Source organism: Rhinopithecus bieti, unplaced genomic scaffold, assembly GCF_001698545.2.
Source record: "Rhinopithecus bieti isolate Rb0 unplaced genomic scaffold, ASM169854v2 scaffold_34943, whole genome shotgun sequence".
Classification (NCBI taxonomy): domain Eukaryota; kingdom Metazoa; phylum Chordata; class Mammalia; order Primates; family Cercopithecidae; genus Rhinopithecus; species Rhinopithecus bieti.
This window is the reverse complement of record NW_016815584.1, coordinates 1101981-1117641: the sequence shown is the minus strand read 5'-3', so window position 1 is coordinate 1117641 and position 15661 is coordinate 1101981. Positions and strand designations below refer to the sequence as shown.

Sequence of the window (15661 nt, the reverse complement as noted above, 5' to 3'; positions counted from 1 at the left end):
ACCACCTGTGGAAGGGCCTGATGACCCAGGAGTGTAGCCCTCCAGATGAACTGGCTGGTTCCACACACAAGTCAAGTGGATATGCTGGGAGAACATCCTAAACCTGTAACAGAAATTAGGGGGGCAGGAACCCACAGAAATCACCCACTGGATGAGCTCAAGCGTTTGGAGACTGAGGTAGCAGTTGTGCACTGTCACATTCCGAAAGTAGATATGGTCTTGCATACGCCATTTATCCTTCTGATGCTCTGGTGAATGAAGGAGTTGATGGGCCTGCAGACTCTGGAGACCATTACCCTGTCTACATTATCACGTCACAAGAGTGGCTGGACCCACCTGAGATTCTGCACCTCAGGTAGTCACGACGGCTACTGTAGAAGTCCTGGGCCTGGGGAAAACAGTCTGATCTAGCAGCAGACTCAGGAGGGTCCCCGTCAGAACCAAGTTTTCTGTGAAGTGGGTTTCAGTCCTTTTCCCTGAAGGACCTAGCGCGTAGGTGTTCTCAGTAAGTGTTATGTTAGCTTACTAAGAAGACTGGTCTCATTTGAAGAGAAATTAACAAATGTAAAAAACTAAAATAAAATAAACCTATTAACTAGGTTTAATATTTATCAAACTATTAACTATTCAATAATTATTTAACTATTAATTTCTGTTATCTTCAGTCTCTTAAATATGATGTTTCTCTTCTCTTCTTTCCGTTACTGCAGTCTCCCTTTTTCACACAGGGAAACAACCCAAGACTCAGAGTTCTCCGCGGAGGAATGCAAAGAACACAGGAAGTCAGTACTCCCAGAAACAGTCTTTGCCGGTCAATGGCGCGCTCACACCCAACTCCATCCAGCCCCCGTCCCGCCCCACCCTCTTGATTTCTGGCGCCGGTGACCAGGCCCAACGCAGCCTCCAAGTCGGCCCAAACACGGTTTCCGCCTCAAGGATATTTATATAACCATTGCTTATTGGCTGCTGGCAAACACTCGCTCTTCTGGTTGGCTGAAACTGTCGGGGTACGTTCTGCGAAGGCTGCTACTTGCGGCGTTGTGACTGAGGGTCACAGGCACCTACATTTCCGTTTCCGGTTCGCCTCCGAAGCCATGGCGGGGTCACTGAAGTGTCTGGTGACATTAGGAAGATGGTTCTCCGGCCTCGGAGTAGCTCCCCAGGCCCGGGTGAGTGCCTACCTTGCCGGCTCACGGAGAGACTCTGGATCTGCAGAGACATCTCCGCGCGGAGGAGGAGCGCTCCTGGCAGCCCCCACCCTAGCGAGCAACTTTCCTTTCTGCCAGGAAATCAACCTTCCTTTCTCTCCCTGCAGGCGCTCGCCGCACTAGTACCTGGAGTGACCCAGATAGATAACAAGTCCGATTTCCTGCAGAAGAGGCCTCATCGCCAGCACCCTGGCATCCTAAACCTACCACACGTGCGGCTGCCACAGGCACTGGCTAACGGTGCCCAGTTACTGCTACTTGGTGAGTAACGGCTGGAAAGGGAGAAGAAACGGGACTGGACCTGCATGCAAGTGATTCCGCTTTTCATCTTTGGCCCACAGAAAATGCTCCCACTATGGAGAATCAGGTGCAAACACTGACCAATTATCTCTGGAGCAGACATTTGCCTGTAGAGCCAGAGGAGTTGCAAAGACGGGCTAGGCATCTTGAGAAGAAATTCCTGGAAAACCCAGGTAGGACTTACGAATAATTAAAAAGTAGGCCAGATTGAAATATCGGTTAGAAATGAAGAGTAAGAAATAATTTTACAGTCTCTCGAACAGGTACTGAAGTCTCTTATTTGACTTTCTAACCAGAGCAGCAGTTGTTACAATGATGCCTTACTAAAAGAAGGTAGATTATTCTAGAGATTGCTTAGGTAAAGGTTAGAATGTCCCAATATACTGTTTTTTGTTTGTTTTGTTTTTTGTTTTTGCTTTGAGACAGAGTCTTGCTCTGTCACCCAGGCTGAAGTGCAATGGCTCGATCTCGGCTCACTGCAACCTCCGCCTCCCAGGTTTAAGTGATTCTCCTGCCTCAGCCTCTTCAGTAGCTGGTATTACAGGCGTGCACCACCACACCCGGCTAACTTTTGTATTTTTAGTAGAGACAGGGTTTCGTCATGGTGGCCAAGCTAGTCTTGAATTTCTGACCTCAGGTGATCCACCCGCCTTGGCCTCCCAAAGTGCTGGGATTACAGGCGTGAACCAACGTGCCTGGCCACCAATATACTGTTAAAATCTAGATACTTGTTTTTTTCCTGCAAGTCCACTGGATTAGGACCTTCTAAGTTTTTATTCAGGTAAAATAAAGTTCCTGGATGACCTCTACCCAGTACTGAAACCCTCTTCTGGGATAAGAGGGTAAATATAATTCATCAAGTTAGTTTCATGATTGTGAGCTCCTTAACATTACCATTTATTCATCTTGCATTCCCTGCACACCTCACAGTACCTGGCTCATAGTAGGTGGTCAGTAGATACTTGCTAAATAGTACTGAACTGAACAGTCATGAGACCTAGATTTTCAAATTTCTTTCCTCTCCATAGGAAAAGTGGAGATCATCAAAACCTTAAATTTTGGAGAAGTGAAGAAATCCAAAAAATAGTGCCCTTGGCCTACCCTTTAATTTTTTTTTTTTTTTTTTTTTTTTTTGGAGACAGAGTCTTGCTCTGTTGCCCAGGCTATATAGTGCAGTGGCACGATCTCAACTTACCACAACCTCTGCCTCCGGGTTTCAAGTGATTCTCCTGCTTCAGCTTCCCAAATAGCTGGGACTACAGGTGCACGCCACCACGCCTGGCTAATTTTTGTATTTTTAGTACAGAGAGGGTTTCACCATGTTGGTCAGGCTGTTCTGTTCTTGAACTCCTGACCTTGTGATCCACCTGCCTCAGCCTCCCAAAGTGTTGAGCTTACAGGTGTGAGCCACCACGCCCGGCTTACCCTTTAAATTTTTATCACACTTTCCTTTAATGTAAAACCTGTGGGACAGGATTGATTAAGCTGAATAAACCATTCTTAGAAGCAAAATGCTATTTGAAACAATCTGTTAGTGGTAGTAGTTACTGTTAATTCTTGCCTGAAACTTTTCTCTAGGTTTGTTGTCTCTCTTGAGCTTTAAAACTTTCTTAGGTGGAATCAGGGAGGACTGGGTGGGCAGTATATTCAGATATTGGATTTGAGCCCTGTTCTCCCTAGGTCCTGACTTCCAGTCCTTGTTCTCACCACAGACTTATCTCAGACAGAGGAGAAACTTCGTGGAGCAGTGCTACATGCACTACGTAAAACTACCTATCATTGGCAAGAGCTGAGGTAAGGGGGCCTAGAAGAGGTGCACAAGAAAGAAAAGGCAGACTTTAGAAAGAGAGTTGGGGGAGTACAATTACACAATCAATTTAGTATTTTTTTTTACATCACCTGACCTTAAAAGGATCAATTTAGTATTTGAAAAAGTTAAAGTTCAAAGTTTCGAACACTGAAGTTTGAAGATTTAGTGTTTGTAAGGTTCCCCAGGACCCTTTGGTATTGGAGAGTGAAAGGCCTGAGCTGGAAGAGCCCTTTCCAAGATGTCATTTTCTAAATCTAGAAGGTAACTATGGGATTAAGGTTATTTACTAGTATGTACGACTCTCTGATTTTAATGGCAGCTACACTGAGGGACTGAGCCTGGTGTATATGGCAGCAAGACTGGATGGTGGCTTTGCAGCAGTCTCCAGAGCATTCCATGAGGTGAAAGTCCCTTAACTTCCAACCTGAACTTTTTGACCATCAGTTCCCTATTAATAAAGTAGTTTTCTAGGATGGGGATTCTTGGGACATTGCATATGCATTTTTTTTTTTAAAGAGGATCTCCGCTGGGCATGGTGGGCTCCCGCCTGCAGTCCCAGCTGTTTGGGAGGCTGAGGCAGGAGGATTGCTTGAGCCAGTTTGAGGTTGCAGTGAGCTGTGATCTCCACTGTACTCCAGCCTGGTGACAGCGTGAGACCTCATCTCTTAAAAAAATACAAAATAAAGACGTTCTCTTTATCCTGTGAAAGCTTTCTGTGACCCAAGAAAGGTTTAGAATCAGTATTTTAAGAGATTCTTATCCCATAAGGTATTTATATTGAATCTCAAAAGGCATTCACATCTCACATCCTCTGTGATAGGCTCCTAATTCATATTTATCAAGGTCCTAAATAAGTATCTAATTACTCTGCTGTGGGATGTTGTATATTTCTTCAGATCCGGGCTCGAAATCCAGCATTTCAGCCACAAACTTTGATGGACTTTGGCTCGGGTACTGGTTCTGTCACCTGGTGAGTAACTTTCTTCGGCCTTGTCTTGGTCAATTTTAGCTCTAGAAAGCCATACTTACACCACTCCAAAATTAAGAGACTGGAAAACCAGAGGGAGAAAAGGCAAGTTGGGAATCTATAATGTTTCTTCCATCAGATTAGGCAAGGCAGAAGAAGGTATATGGATTGGGGCCAGAACTTAAAGAAATGTCAAGTGAAAAAAAGGCGCATGTTTAGAAAAATTAAAAAGAAAAGGAATTATCAAAGTTTTTTTGCCTACAAATAATATTTTGAGTCTACCTTTTTTTTTCTCTTTTTGGAGATGGTGTCTCGCTCTGTCGTCCAGGCTGGAGTGCAGTGACATGATCTCGGCTCACTGCAGCCTCCACTCCCAGGTTCAAGTGATTCTCTTGCCTCACCCTTCCAAGTAGCTGGGACTACAGGTGCCGGCCACCACACCCAGCTAATTTTTGTATTTTTAGTAGAGACAGGGTTTCACCATATTGGCTAGGCTGGTCTCAAACTCCTGACCTTGTGATCCACCTGCCTCCACCTCCCAAAGTGCTGGGATTACAAGCATGAGCCACTGTGCCCAGCTGAGTCTACTTTTTTTTTAAAGGAGTTGTAAATAAAACAAGAAAATAACACTATTAGTTATTTTATTACTAACTATACAACTATTTTAACGTAACACTCTCTTTTCCCAGGGTGGGGTTGGGTGTAAATGGGTCTCTTGTAGAGATGACTCTTGGTCATGGGAATTGGTGATTTATAATAATTTTGCCATCTTAGGGCTGCTAACAGTATTTGGGGCCAGAGCCTACGTGAATATGTGTGTGTGGACAAATCAACTGACATGTTGGCTTTGGCAGAAAAACTACTGAAAGGTGAGTACAAGAGCACTTCCAAAGTTGAGGGAGTTAAGAAAGCAAAGGGGTACTAGTAAAAGTGTTTTACTGGGAAGTAGAGAAGAGGGTAAAAATTAAGATGAATCTGGTTTACTTTTAAAGTTATGGTCAAGCAAAGGGTGGTATTAGAGGTTTCTGCTGGACTGAAGATGGGTTGGGTAAGATTCAAAGGACAAGAGGCCTAATATTCTCCCTGCCGGTTTTTTTTGTTGTTGTTGTTGTTGTTGTTGTTGTTTTTTAATTAGAACCTGTTACCCAGGCTGGTCTCAAACCCCTGGCCTCAGACCATCCTCCCACTTCATCCTCTGGGGTAGCTGGGATTACAGGCATGCGCCACCATATCTGGCTCATCCCTGCCCTTTTTGATAGACACTTTCCCTATTCTTGGGGCCATGTTTCTTATCTGGATATCTCTTCAGTTTATACCTAACTTCCTACACTCAAAGTTGCCTCTTCTTTTCTCCACAGGTGGTTCAGAATCTGGGGAGCCTTATATTCCAGGTGTCTTTTTCAGACAGTTTCTACCTGTATCACCCAAGGCAAGTGGCAGTGTTTAGAATATTCTAAATGTGGAATGTAGCAGATGGAAAACTATGGCTTGAGCTTTGCAGCCCAGCACTGAGTGTCAGAAGATAAAAGAAATTGATCGGCTAGGACTTTATTATATTCGTGGGATGCAGAGATGTTGAGTGTGTCATGTTCTTTGTCTTGGTCCTCAGGTGCAGTTTGATGTAGTAGTATCAGCCTTTTCCTTAAGTGAACTGCCCAGCAGGGCTGACCGCACTGAGGTAGTTCAAACCTTATGGCGTAAGACAGGTCATTTCCTGGTGAGTTAAAATTCCTTTTTCTCCTTAAGTCTTAAAGCAGCTTCATGGATTTCATGCCTTTGCTTCTCTCGTTGTCTTCGTTCTTCACCATTTTTCTCCTTTATGGGTTTCTTTATCCCTCTTTGAGGGTCTCCATCCTGATATATAATGTGTATTTCTTCTTAGGACCCCTTCTCCATCTATGATGCTTTTACAGAGCTACTGACATTTACACTTTCATGTAATTTAAGTCTTCTGCGTATTTTTCCCTTTTGTGAACAGGTACTGGTGGAGAATGGAACAAAAGCTGGGCACAGACTTCTCATGGATGCCAGGGATCTGGTCCTTAAGGTAAGGCTTCTTCTTCCCTCACTCCCCCACGCATATGTCACTAATTACTGTTAGTCTCTTAAAAACTAAAGAGACTGTCATATATTGACAAGGGTGACTCTCAGGAAACTGGGCATATAAAGTCATTCTGATACAGAGCAGTGGTTGGCAAATGAGAGCCTGTGGATCAAATCCGACCTGCCACCTGTTTTTATATAAGCCATGCTTATTTGTGCCTCTGTTGTCTGTGACTGCTTTCACACTACAAACAGCAGAGTTGAGTAGTTGGGACAGAGATAGATTTTGCCTACTCTCTGGCCCTTTAAAAGAAAGTTTGCGGAGTCCTAATCTGGGGCATTGCTGAGCCAAGAACCTTGTCACTGAGGGAGAGTATGAGCCAGTGTATAATCATAAATTTAATTGTCCTGGAGTGGGATTTTTTTGAGAGTGGAGGTTGCTGACAAGGGAGAGCACCGTACTATGTGCCAAGTTCTTGCCTTTCTCCTGCAGCAAAGAGAAAGTTATTTGTCTGGAATATTAAAGATGCAGCCAGCTTAACGCAAAGGACATAGTTAATAGTTATTAGAATTGAATGTTAAAGGAGTCCTCAGTTTACTGACTGCAGAGATTGAGTTATGAAAATAGACGCCTGGCCCAGCTTTATTTCTTTTATTTCCTTTGATTTCAGGGAAAAGAGAAGTCACCTTTGGACCCTCGACCTGGTTTTGTCTTTGCCCCGGTAAATATTACTTCTACCTGTCCCACCACACAGATCTGAACTCAGGTGTGGCCAGGAAAAGTAAGATGGTAAAGCTAAGCCACTCTTCACTACTTTGTGTTCCTATGCAGTTCCTACCTAGTGATTCTCCTGGCTCTTCCTACCCACCGTTCCTATCCTCCATTCTCCCTGGCCCCTTTTGACTCTATTAATCTTAGTTTTTAAGTTTTGTGATTGATGGCTCTTTTGTCTTACCTCATTTTTTTATGTGTTCACAGTGTCCCCATGAACTCCCTTGTCCCCAGTTGACAACCTCTAGGCCGCTGGCCTGTAGCTTCTCACAGGCGTACCATCCCATCCCCTTCAGCTGGGTAGGTACCTGGGGATATTGCAGCAGGAAGCAAACATCCTGGAAGAAACAGGAAGAAAAAGAGTCAGAGTTAGGAGGAGTTGGATAATTCATAGAATAGCCTAGCGACTTTAGGGCCTACGTGTATATGATTTAAACATTGTAAAAAAGGACTGCAGGAATGGGGAAGAAGGGGCTTTACAAACTTTTTTCCCGTATCTTTTTCTTCTAAACAGTCTGTATGTTCCTTACCTTAGAACAAGAAACCAAAGGAAGAAAAGTTCTCTATGGTGATCCTTGCTCGGGGGTCTCCAGAGGAGGCTAATCGCTGGCCCCGTATCACTCAGCCTGTCCTTAAACGACCTCGCCATGTGCATTGTCACTTGTGCTGTCCAGATGGGCATATGCAGCATGCTGTGATCACAGCCCACCGGCATGGCAGGTATAGGGAGTGTGACCAAAATTAGTGGGATGTGGCAAGAACCTGCAGCCCACATTAACGTCTCATTTCCATAGGGATTTGTATCGTTGTGCCCGTGTCAGCTCCTGGGGAGATCTTTTACCTGTGCTTACTCCTTCTGCGTTTCCTCCATCCACTGCTCAAGATCCCTCTGAGAGTTGACAAGGATGTCTAACAAGTATTTTCTTCTATCATGCCTGCCAGGGCTGCCACTACCTGGTATCCAGGAGGGGAATGCTGGTATCCCCATATGTCTGTGTTTGTTTGAGATTTTTAATAATAAATTTTTAAAGAATGGAAGTGGATTTTGTGATTCTTAAAAAGTGTAGAAGCTGGGCACAGTGGCATGTGCCTGCATTTCCAGTCACTCAGGAAGCTGAGGCAAGAGGATCATTTGAGCCCAGGTGTTAAGGCTGCAGTGAGCTGTGATTGTACCACTGCACTCCAGCCTAGGTGACAGAGCAAGACCTCCTCTCTTTAAAAAAAAATGTAAAAGGTATAGTTAATTATCCTGGTCTATCCTGTAATGAAGAGCTTCCTCAGATTTTTGGTGCCAAGCTTCCCACACAAATCTCAAGCTCTCTCTCCTATTGTGGCAGTTCAGATCTCCATAAGCTCTTCGCTGTAATGATGAATGTGTACGCTGATCATTAAAGCAGAAGTAGAAAAACCAGATTTCTATAAGCCCTTTGCTATAATGATGAATGTACAAGTTAAACATAAAAGCAGAAGCAAGAAAAATGTATAATGAATTGGGGAACCTGGTGCCTGAGTACGAAGGCTGGAATACAAAAAAAAGCAAGCCCATTAAAGCCCCACCTGTACTTCCCCTACCTCAGATCTAGTTGAGTGATAAAGCATTCCTGCACATACAACCCATACCAGGACCAACTTAAGATTAAGAAATATCTGCAAGTACTCACTATGGTGGGATCAGCTGCAAAGCGAAATGAACTGCCCCATGCTCATGTTGATGGTTTTCTAGATACTGCCAACATGTTTGCTCTTTCTGATGCTGATGAATTTCAAACGCGAACAGACACCCTTGATGTGGGTTTGCTAAGAACATAGAAGAATAGGAAGAAAAGTTGCCAGGTTCAGACATCCCAGGGAAAAAGAAGCATAAACAGCTTTAGCATTCAATGACTGATGATAATGCTGCAATAATGGGAATGGTTTTATTTCTAAATCAAATCATTTATTGCTTTGTTTCTAAAAAAAAAAAACAAAAAAAACTTCTATCTGCAGACCCCTAGTTTAGATTAATTAGGAAACATTCCTGCAGGTAGTCACAGAGCTTGAATTGTATATAAAAGCTAAAGAAAAGCTTGTAACTTTGAGTTAGTCTGGTGTGCTACTCCGACCTCCCTGTAATCAGTTGCAGAAATAAACTCCCTTCTTTCCCAGTCTGTCTGCGTCTCATTGTTGGATCACAAGAACAAACAGCGGGACCAGTAACACTGTAAGAATCATCCAGTAACACTACAAGAATACTGCTTCTACCAGAGGCCAGGACTTCCCTAGGAAGATAATCTGGAGTAGCTAGGAAAGCTGCCTCCAGAGCTCTGAGAACTGGCTCAACAGGTCTCAGGGTTGTTATGTGGGCCACCTGAATAGAGTAATCAGCAGCTGCCTGGCCTCTTTCACTACCGCCTTCCCTTCTATCTTTCCCAGGGTCGCTCAGCTACCCTAGAGTATGTATGGGAAATGCCCCACACATTTCCATCAAGAGTGATTCCCATCAGAACTGAATCTTCTACCCCCACCCCTCTATATCCAGGTAGAATCCTCCCATTTACTCAGTTAATTTCTGTTTTCCCCTAGGCCTTGTTGTTTCAGGGCTAGAGCAGCTTCGTTTGTCTTAAAACTTAAATGTCTTTTTTTCCAGTTCTTACCAGGAAACAGGCACAGTCAGAAGTTGTAACAGTATAAATGTAATACCAGAAATCTCAACACATTCCTCTCAACACTGGTCCCAATCAGAAAGAAAAAAAACAAATCAACTTACCACTAGACATTTCCATGCCTGCAGCTATTTTTCTGGGGTTACAGGAAAGGGTAGTTCCCTCATGTACTAGTTCCCACAGGTTCCCACCAGCACCACCTGTCAGCCCCACCTCTTTACCTCCAGGTGGCCCCAAACCTCCTCTGAAAGCGAGTGGTTCAAGTATCAGCATTGCAACCTGTAAGACTTGAGATGCGGTGGAGAGGGTATGGAAGGCTTAGATCAAATGTCCAGAGTGAGACAGGACCAGATTGTCCCCATTACAAAATAGCTGGGAAGCAACTACCATAGACTTTTCTATTTTGGATTAGACCAACCTCAAGCACATGAACTAAGACTATCCATAGCTCTTGGATTAGTCATGCCATTGAAGAGGAGAAGACGCCACTGGGCTGTGCCTGGCAGGAGTCTGGAGTTTCTGGTTTCCAAGCTCAGGAAGGCGTGAACCAGGGGAGGGGCCTCCATGCAGCGGGAGGGCTAGAAGCTGGAGCAGGATCTGTCAGCTCTGCAATGCTGCACAAGCAGAAGCAACTCAGAAAGAAGATACCAACAGCCTCCTGAAACTCACGAGAGTGGACACTCCAGTGTTGACCACCTAAGATACCACTCCTGCTCCAAAGATTACAGCTCCCTTGTCATTCTGACTTCTGGACTTACTCTACACCCCAGAGATGGAGCAACTACTAGGAATAAAACTTGGCTGCCTGTTTGCCCTATTGGCTCTCACTCTGGGCTGTGGCCTTACTCCCATCTGCTTCAAATGGTTCCAGATTGATGCAGCCAGAGGTATAGCCCTACCCCATCTTTGTTCCATAGCCTGAGTCTCACCTCAACCCTGTCCTGACACCTTGCTCTGATTCTCTCACCACCCCCAACCTTGGGATATTGAGTGCTGCCTGCTGCTCTTTACTCACCTTTGTCTGTCTCCTCAGTGCCAAGTGGGTTTAACTTCTGCTTTTTATTAGGTCATCACCGGCGAGTCCTCAGACTCCTGGGCTGTATTTCTGCTGGTGTTTTCCTGGGAGCAGGGTTCATGCATATGACTGCTGAAGCCCTGGAGGAAATTGAATCACAGATTCAGAAGTTCACGGTGCAGGTGAGAGCAGAGATTTCAAGCCGCAGGTCTATGAGGCCAAAAGGATAAACAGGACAAAGGAAAGAGAGTGGGAAAGAGACGGAGCCAAGGACATGGGTGGAACAACAGGGAAAATGACAGCTCTTGTGTGGGATGGTGAAAGCAAGTCAGATTAGGCTTTAAGGAAAACAGAATTGCTGAAGGGACGGGACAGGAAGCTGCGCTGCTCCATCCCACTTCAATTTCTGCTGCTTTCTCCTTAGAACAGATCAGCAAGTGAGAGAAATTCTTCTGGTGATGTTGATTCGGCTCATGTAAGTACCTCCCACCATCCCCTATCTGGGGGATGAGGAGAACCAGAGAGGCCTTTCATACCCAGACCCTTTTGAGAGGAATACATGAGGAGTACCAAGAATCCCTTCTGCTCCCTAGCTCAGACATTGTAGAGGAAAAGAGGAGCAAACCCAATCCTTTTGAGTTGATAGATCCCCAGGGAAAGCTCTTGTTTTACTCTTTCATTCTTTCCCTGGATCCTCTGATACACCTCACATCATTTTCCCGTATTTTTAACTCTTTTGAGATTGTGTCCCTTAGTCCCTCTGGCAGGCTTTTGTTGTTGTTGTTTTTCATTTGTTTGTTGAGATGAAATCTCTCTGTCACCCAGACTGGAATGCAGTAACACAATCTCGGCTCACTGCAACCTCCGCCTTCTGAGTTCTAGTGATTCTCCTGCCTCAGCCTCCTGAGTAGCTGGGATTACAGGCACGTGCCACCATGCCTGGCTAGTTTTTGTGTTTTTAGTAGAGACAGGGTTTCATCATGTTGGCCAGGCTGGTCTCAATCTCCTGACCACAAGTGATCCGCCCACCTCAGTCTCCCAAAGTGCTAGGATTACAGGCGTGAGCCACTGTGTCCAGCACACTCTGGCATTCTTGTTGTTACATGTCCATGTCTACTCTTGGCTTCATTCCCCTACCCTTTCTTGTGTTCTGTTACCACATTTTCTCATTCTCTTCAATCTCCCAATTCCATGTCCATCCAATGCATTGCCTACCCTTCCTTTTCATCTCACAGTCCTTCTTTTTGTTTCTAGATGGAGTATCCCTATGGAGAGCTCATCATCTCCCTGGGCTTCTTTTTTGTCTTCTTTTTGGAGTCGCTGGCATTGCAGTGCTGTCCTGGGGCTGCTAGAGGATCAGCAGTGCAGGAGGAAGAATGGGGTGGGGCTCATATCTTCGAACTCCACAGCCATGGACATTTACCCTCACCCTCAAAGAGTCCCCTCCGAGCCCTTATCCTCTTGCTCTCACTCTCCTTTCATTCAGTGTTTGAAGGGCTAGCTGTGGGGCTGCAGCCGACAGTAGCAGCTACCGTGCAGCTCTGCCTTGCTGTCCTGGCTCATAAGGGGCTTGTGGTGTTTGGTGTAGGAATGCGGCTAGTGCAGTTAGGTACCAGGTCACGATGGGCAGTGTTCTCCATACTATTATTAGCTCTCATGTCCCCCCTGGGCCTAGCCGTGGGGCTGGCTGTGACTGAAAGGGACTCTGAAGGAGGGCGGGGCTTAGCCCAGGCTGTGTTAGAGGGTGTGGCAGCTGGCACCTTCCTGTATGTCACCTTCCTAGAAATTCTTCCACGGGAGCTAGCTAGTCCAGAGGCCCCTCTAGCTAAGTGGAGCTGTGTAGCCGCTGGGTTTGCCTTCATGGCCTTTATTGCCCTATGGGCCTGAGAGATTCCTGGCTTTTCTGATGGACCTATTTAGGATGACCTCTCTATCCCCAGGGAGACCTCCCAAATGGCTTTGGCCCTCCGACATTTCTTTACTGAGACTAAATAGCATTCAATAGGACTGGACTGGACCCCAGGTTTCCTTTACATGAGATCCCATTTCTCACTCAGGACTGAGAAAAAGATATTTAGGTTAAGTAGCTTTTAATTGGAGAATTGGTACAGAGATGCTCCAGATTTTATTCTTGTCCCATTTATGCTACTGTGTGTAATAAAATGCCCATTTTACCCTCCTTCAGCCATTCTGGATTTTATTTCTCCTGGTTGCCTCAAAGCTATCTGGCACAGGAAGTGGTGGAATAGGGAATGGGAAGGATAAGTGTTGAATGCAGTATTTTATTCTGGAATTAGGGCCCCTAGCCATTCTGTCAGTTGCCAGCCACACCCCCAGACATGGGCTAAAATTCCAATAACCCCCTCCCACCTTATCCACTGTAGTTGAGAAAATGAGCCAGTTCCCAGCATTTAAAAGGAAAGAAAGTTAGAAACCAAAATGATGTGGATCAATTATGTTCCTACACTTACCATAACCACCCCATTCCCAGTACCTATTATCAGCCACCCATAACATGTCCAGGCTAAATGGAGATCAGGCAGAATGGAGCCTATCTCCATTAGGTTCCTATTTTTTCACACTGAGCCCTGTGTGGCCTCAGGGACACTACTGCTCTTCTTTGAGCTTTTATATCCTTCCAGCTGCCTTGTGTTGAGGTATTAAAAAGCAGTGTGCTTGGAGAGGGCAAAAGGTGCCAGATATTAAAATAAATGCCTGGAGTGATTACTTGGCTCTTGCAGGACTTACTGGCTTTCCTTCTGCCTGCCTTACCAATTGTCTTTCCATCTAAGTAACCCCTACAATGTGTTGCTTCTCTTAAAAACTGCTGAGGACAAATACGAAAGCAGGTTAGCTGGAATTGGTAGGAACAGGATGGCTATTGCATAGCTCCCAACTCATGAGATGGAGGAATATCTCAAACTTAGTGGAGAAATGGGGAAAGAGGAAGTGTGCCCTGTGACTTCAATTACCCTCACGAGTTGGCCCTTTCTGGTATTTTCAGCATGGAAGCCCAAGTAGCCTTAACATGGACATTCATTCTTCTCAGTCTCTGTCTCCTTTCGATCCTGTTCCCCTTCCTACCAAGTAAGAAATACAAGCCTCCTCACAAGCCCAGTTTACACACCCATAGGTCAGTGAGAAGGCAAGCCTCAGGCAAAAATGATTGATAGATAGATGATAGATACGTCTAACACAGGAAATCATTTCCCTAAAGCACCGTAGTACTGTATTTTCCATTTAGTATTAAATGCGGTAACATGTAATACACTCAGAACAGTTGTCCAGTGTGTAGTAGTTTCTACTGTAATAGTTTCTACATTGAACAATGGCTATGTGCCAGGTACTATTGTGGCAAGCCAGGTTTCACTAACACAGGCCTCCATCACATTTTCATCTCACAGACCTTCTTTTTATTTCTAGATAGAGTATTCCTGTCACCTGCTTGTTTCCAGTCAAGCAAAACAAGGGGCTTATCTCCCTCACAGATCAGCGTATGAGATCTGCTTCAGATATATTTGCCTGTCAGACTCATAAACACAAGATATGCCAGCTGCAGTGGAAGAGAAGCCCTGTTTCAGTTCGTGGATTACAGACTGCAACTGGTTAAGTTAAACATTAAAAGCTAAAAAAAAATCCAGTGCCTATACAAAGGTCATAATGTAACAAAAGCCCATCAAGAGTTTTGATTAGACCTTTCCTGGCAAAACTTAAAGCATGACAAAATAATGAAGGAATTCTTAAGAGGACCCATTTAGGATTAAACAAGTTTTATTGGGGGTCTGAAGAAATTCCCCAGGCCTCCACAAACAAGTTTACTGGGCATATGAAGGAACTCCCCAAACCTCCATGATTTAGCAGGAGACAAGATAAGGGTAACCACCCCAGCACCTAGACCCATTTAGATGAAGTAAGCTTACTGAGACTCCAGGAGCAGGTCTTCTGGGTTCAGACCTTAGTTATAGATCAAAATAAGTTAATCACTTATGTCTTTAGATGAATGCACCCCATTTACATGTAGACATATAGCTTACAAGGTATATCAGCTCTGAAAAACTTTGTAATTTTGAGTTGGTCTGGCGATAATTTCCAGGCCTTCTCCCTGTAACCGATTACAGAAATAAAAACTCTCCTCCTCCCCAGTTCATCTGCATCTCATTATTGGGCCATGAGAAATAGCAGCGTGACCCTCCGTTTTGCCTGGAAACAAAATTTGGTGAACCAGCCAGGAGATAAGAATGGTGCTGCATTCAACGGCTGGCAGCTTGCGACGAGACAGTCTTCAGGAGAATCCCAGCAGCTGTGGGGTGAGGTCTCCCCCTGGGGACCCTCCAGAGGGCTGTTCCATGTGCAAATCTGCACATCCCTTTCACTACTGGCGAAGAACACAGGTCAGGAGCAGACACACTCAAAGGGTGAGTTAACTGGATCATATGCCAGGAGCCTAGTGTTTTCCTATCTGGGCTTTTTAAGCCATTTGTCTGGTACCACCAAGGGAAGCAATAGGGCTCGCTCATACACCTGCTTTGCATTTTGGTTGAGATCAGGTTTCCAGTTAGTTAGTTTTGAGTCTGTTTTGCCTGACTGCACTCCCCCTTGTGTTTGTCTGAAATCTTTCTCCACTTGTTTGTGTGTCTGTCTTGTTCCTTTTGATACCATGTAAACTTGAAAACGGGAACTATTGGGTCTACTGTTGGGAGGCCTCTGGGAAGGAGAAAGGTTTTTTCAGATGCTCAATGGTTGAGAGTCAGCTTAATTAAAAGCTATCATCCAAAATGTGTATGTTTATATGCGTGTGTGCATGTTTGTATTTAAAAGGTCTTCATGTTTTTGTTTCTCACCTAGGATCTTGTTTTTTTTGAGCAAAAGTTTTTTTTCTTTTTTTTTTTTTTTTTTTTTTTTTT

The 15661-nt window shown here is 44.7% G+C and overlaps 2 protein-coding genes and 1 long non-coding RNA gene across 4 annotated transcripts; 2 read left to right on the top strand and 1 right to left on the bottom strand.

Moving 5' to 3' along the window:
- The first annotated feature begins 384 nt into the window (after positions 1-384).
- Positions 385-8138, top strand: METTL17 (methyltransferase like 17). Its single transcript, XM_017853465.1, has 15 exons — positions 385-505; positions 711-1169; positions 1316-1469; positions 1550-1681; positions 3221-3302; positions 3638-3719; positions 4215-4288; positions 5060-5154; positions 5644-5714; positions 5895-6002; positions 6264-6332; positions 7000-7050; positions 7308-7400; positions 7636-7820; positions 7895-8138. Exons 2-15 carry the CDS (start codon positions 1095-1097, stop codon positions 7998-8000), a joined length of 1377 nt encoding a protein of 458 aa, XP_017708954.1. The 5' UTR covers positions 385-505; positions 711-1094; the 3' UTR covers positions 8001-8138.
- On the bottom strand, positions 6936-10897 carry LOC108516144 (uncharacterized). The gene is made up of 3 exons (XR_001881733.1): positions 10758-10897; positions 8762-10356; positions 6936-7438 (listed from the first exon to the last, which is right to left on the bottom strand). It is a non-coding gene; the product is annotated as an uncharacterized LOC108516144 (long non-coding RNA).
- SLC39A2 (solute carrier family 39 member 2) lies at positions 10323-13875 on the top strand. Of its 2 annotated transcripts, none has more exons than XM_017853467.1 (4): positions 10323-10629; positions 10809-10939; positions 11187-11232; positions 12012-13875. In XM_017853467.1, the coding sequence occupies exons 1-3, from the start codon at positions 10515-10517 to the stop codon at positions 11196-11198; spliced, it is 258 nt and encodes an 85-aa protein (XP_017708956.1). In that variant the 5' UTR covers positions 10323-10514; the 3' UTR covers positions 11199-11232; positions 12012-13875. The 2 variants fall into 2 exon arrangements, with proteins under 2 accessions (XP_017708956.1, XP_017708955.1); XM_017853466.1 differs by having other exon boundaries at positions 11182-11232; positions 12012-12936.
- The last annotated feature ends 1786 nt before the right edge of the window (positions 13876-15661 follow it).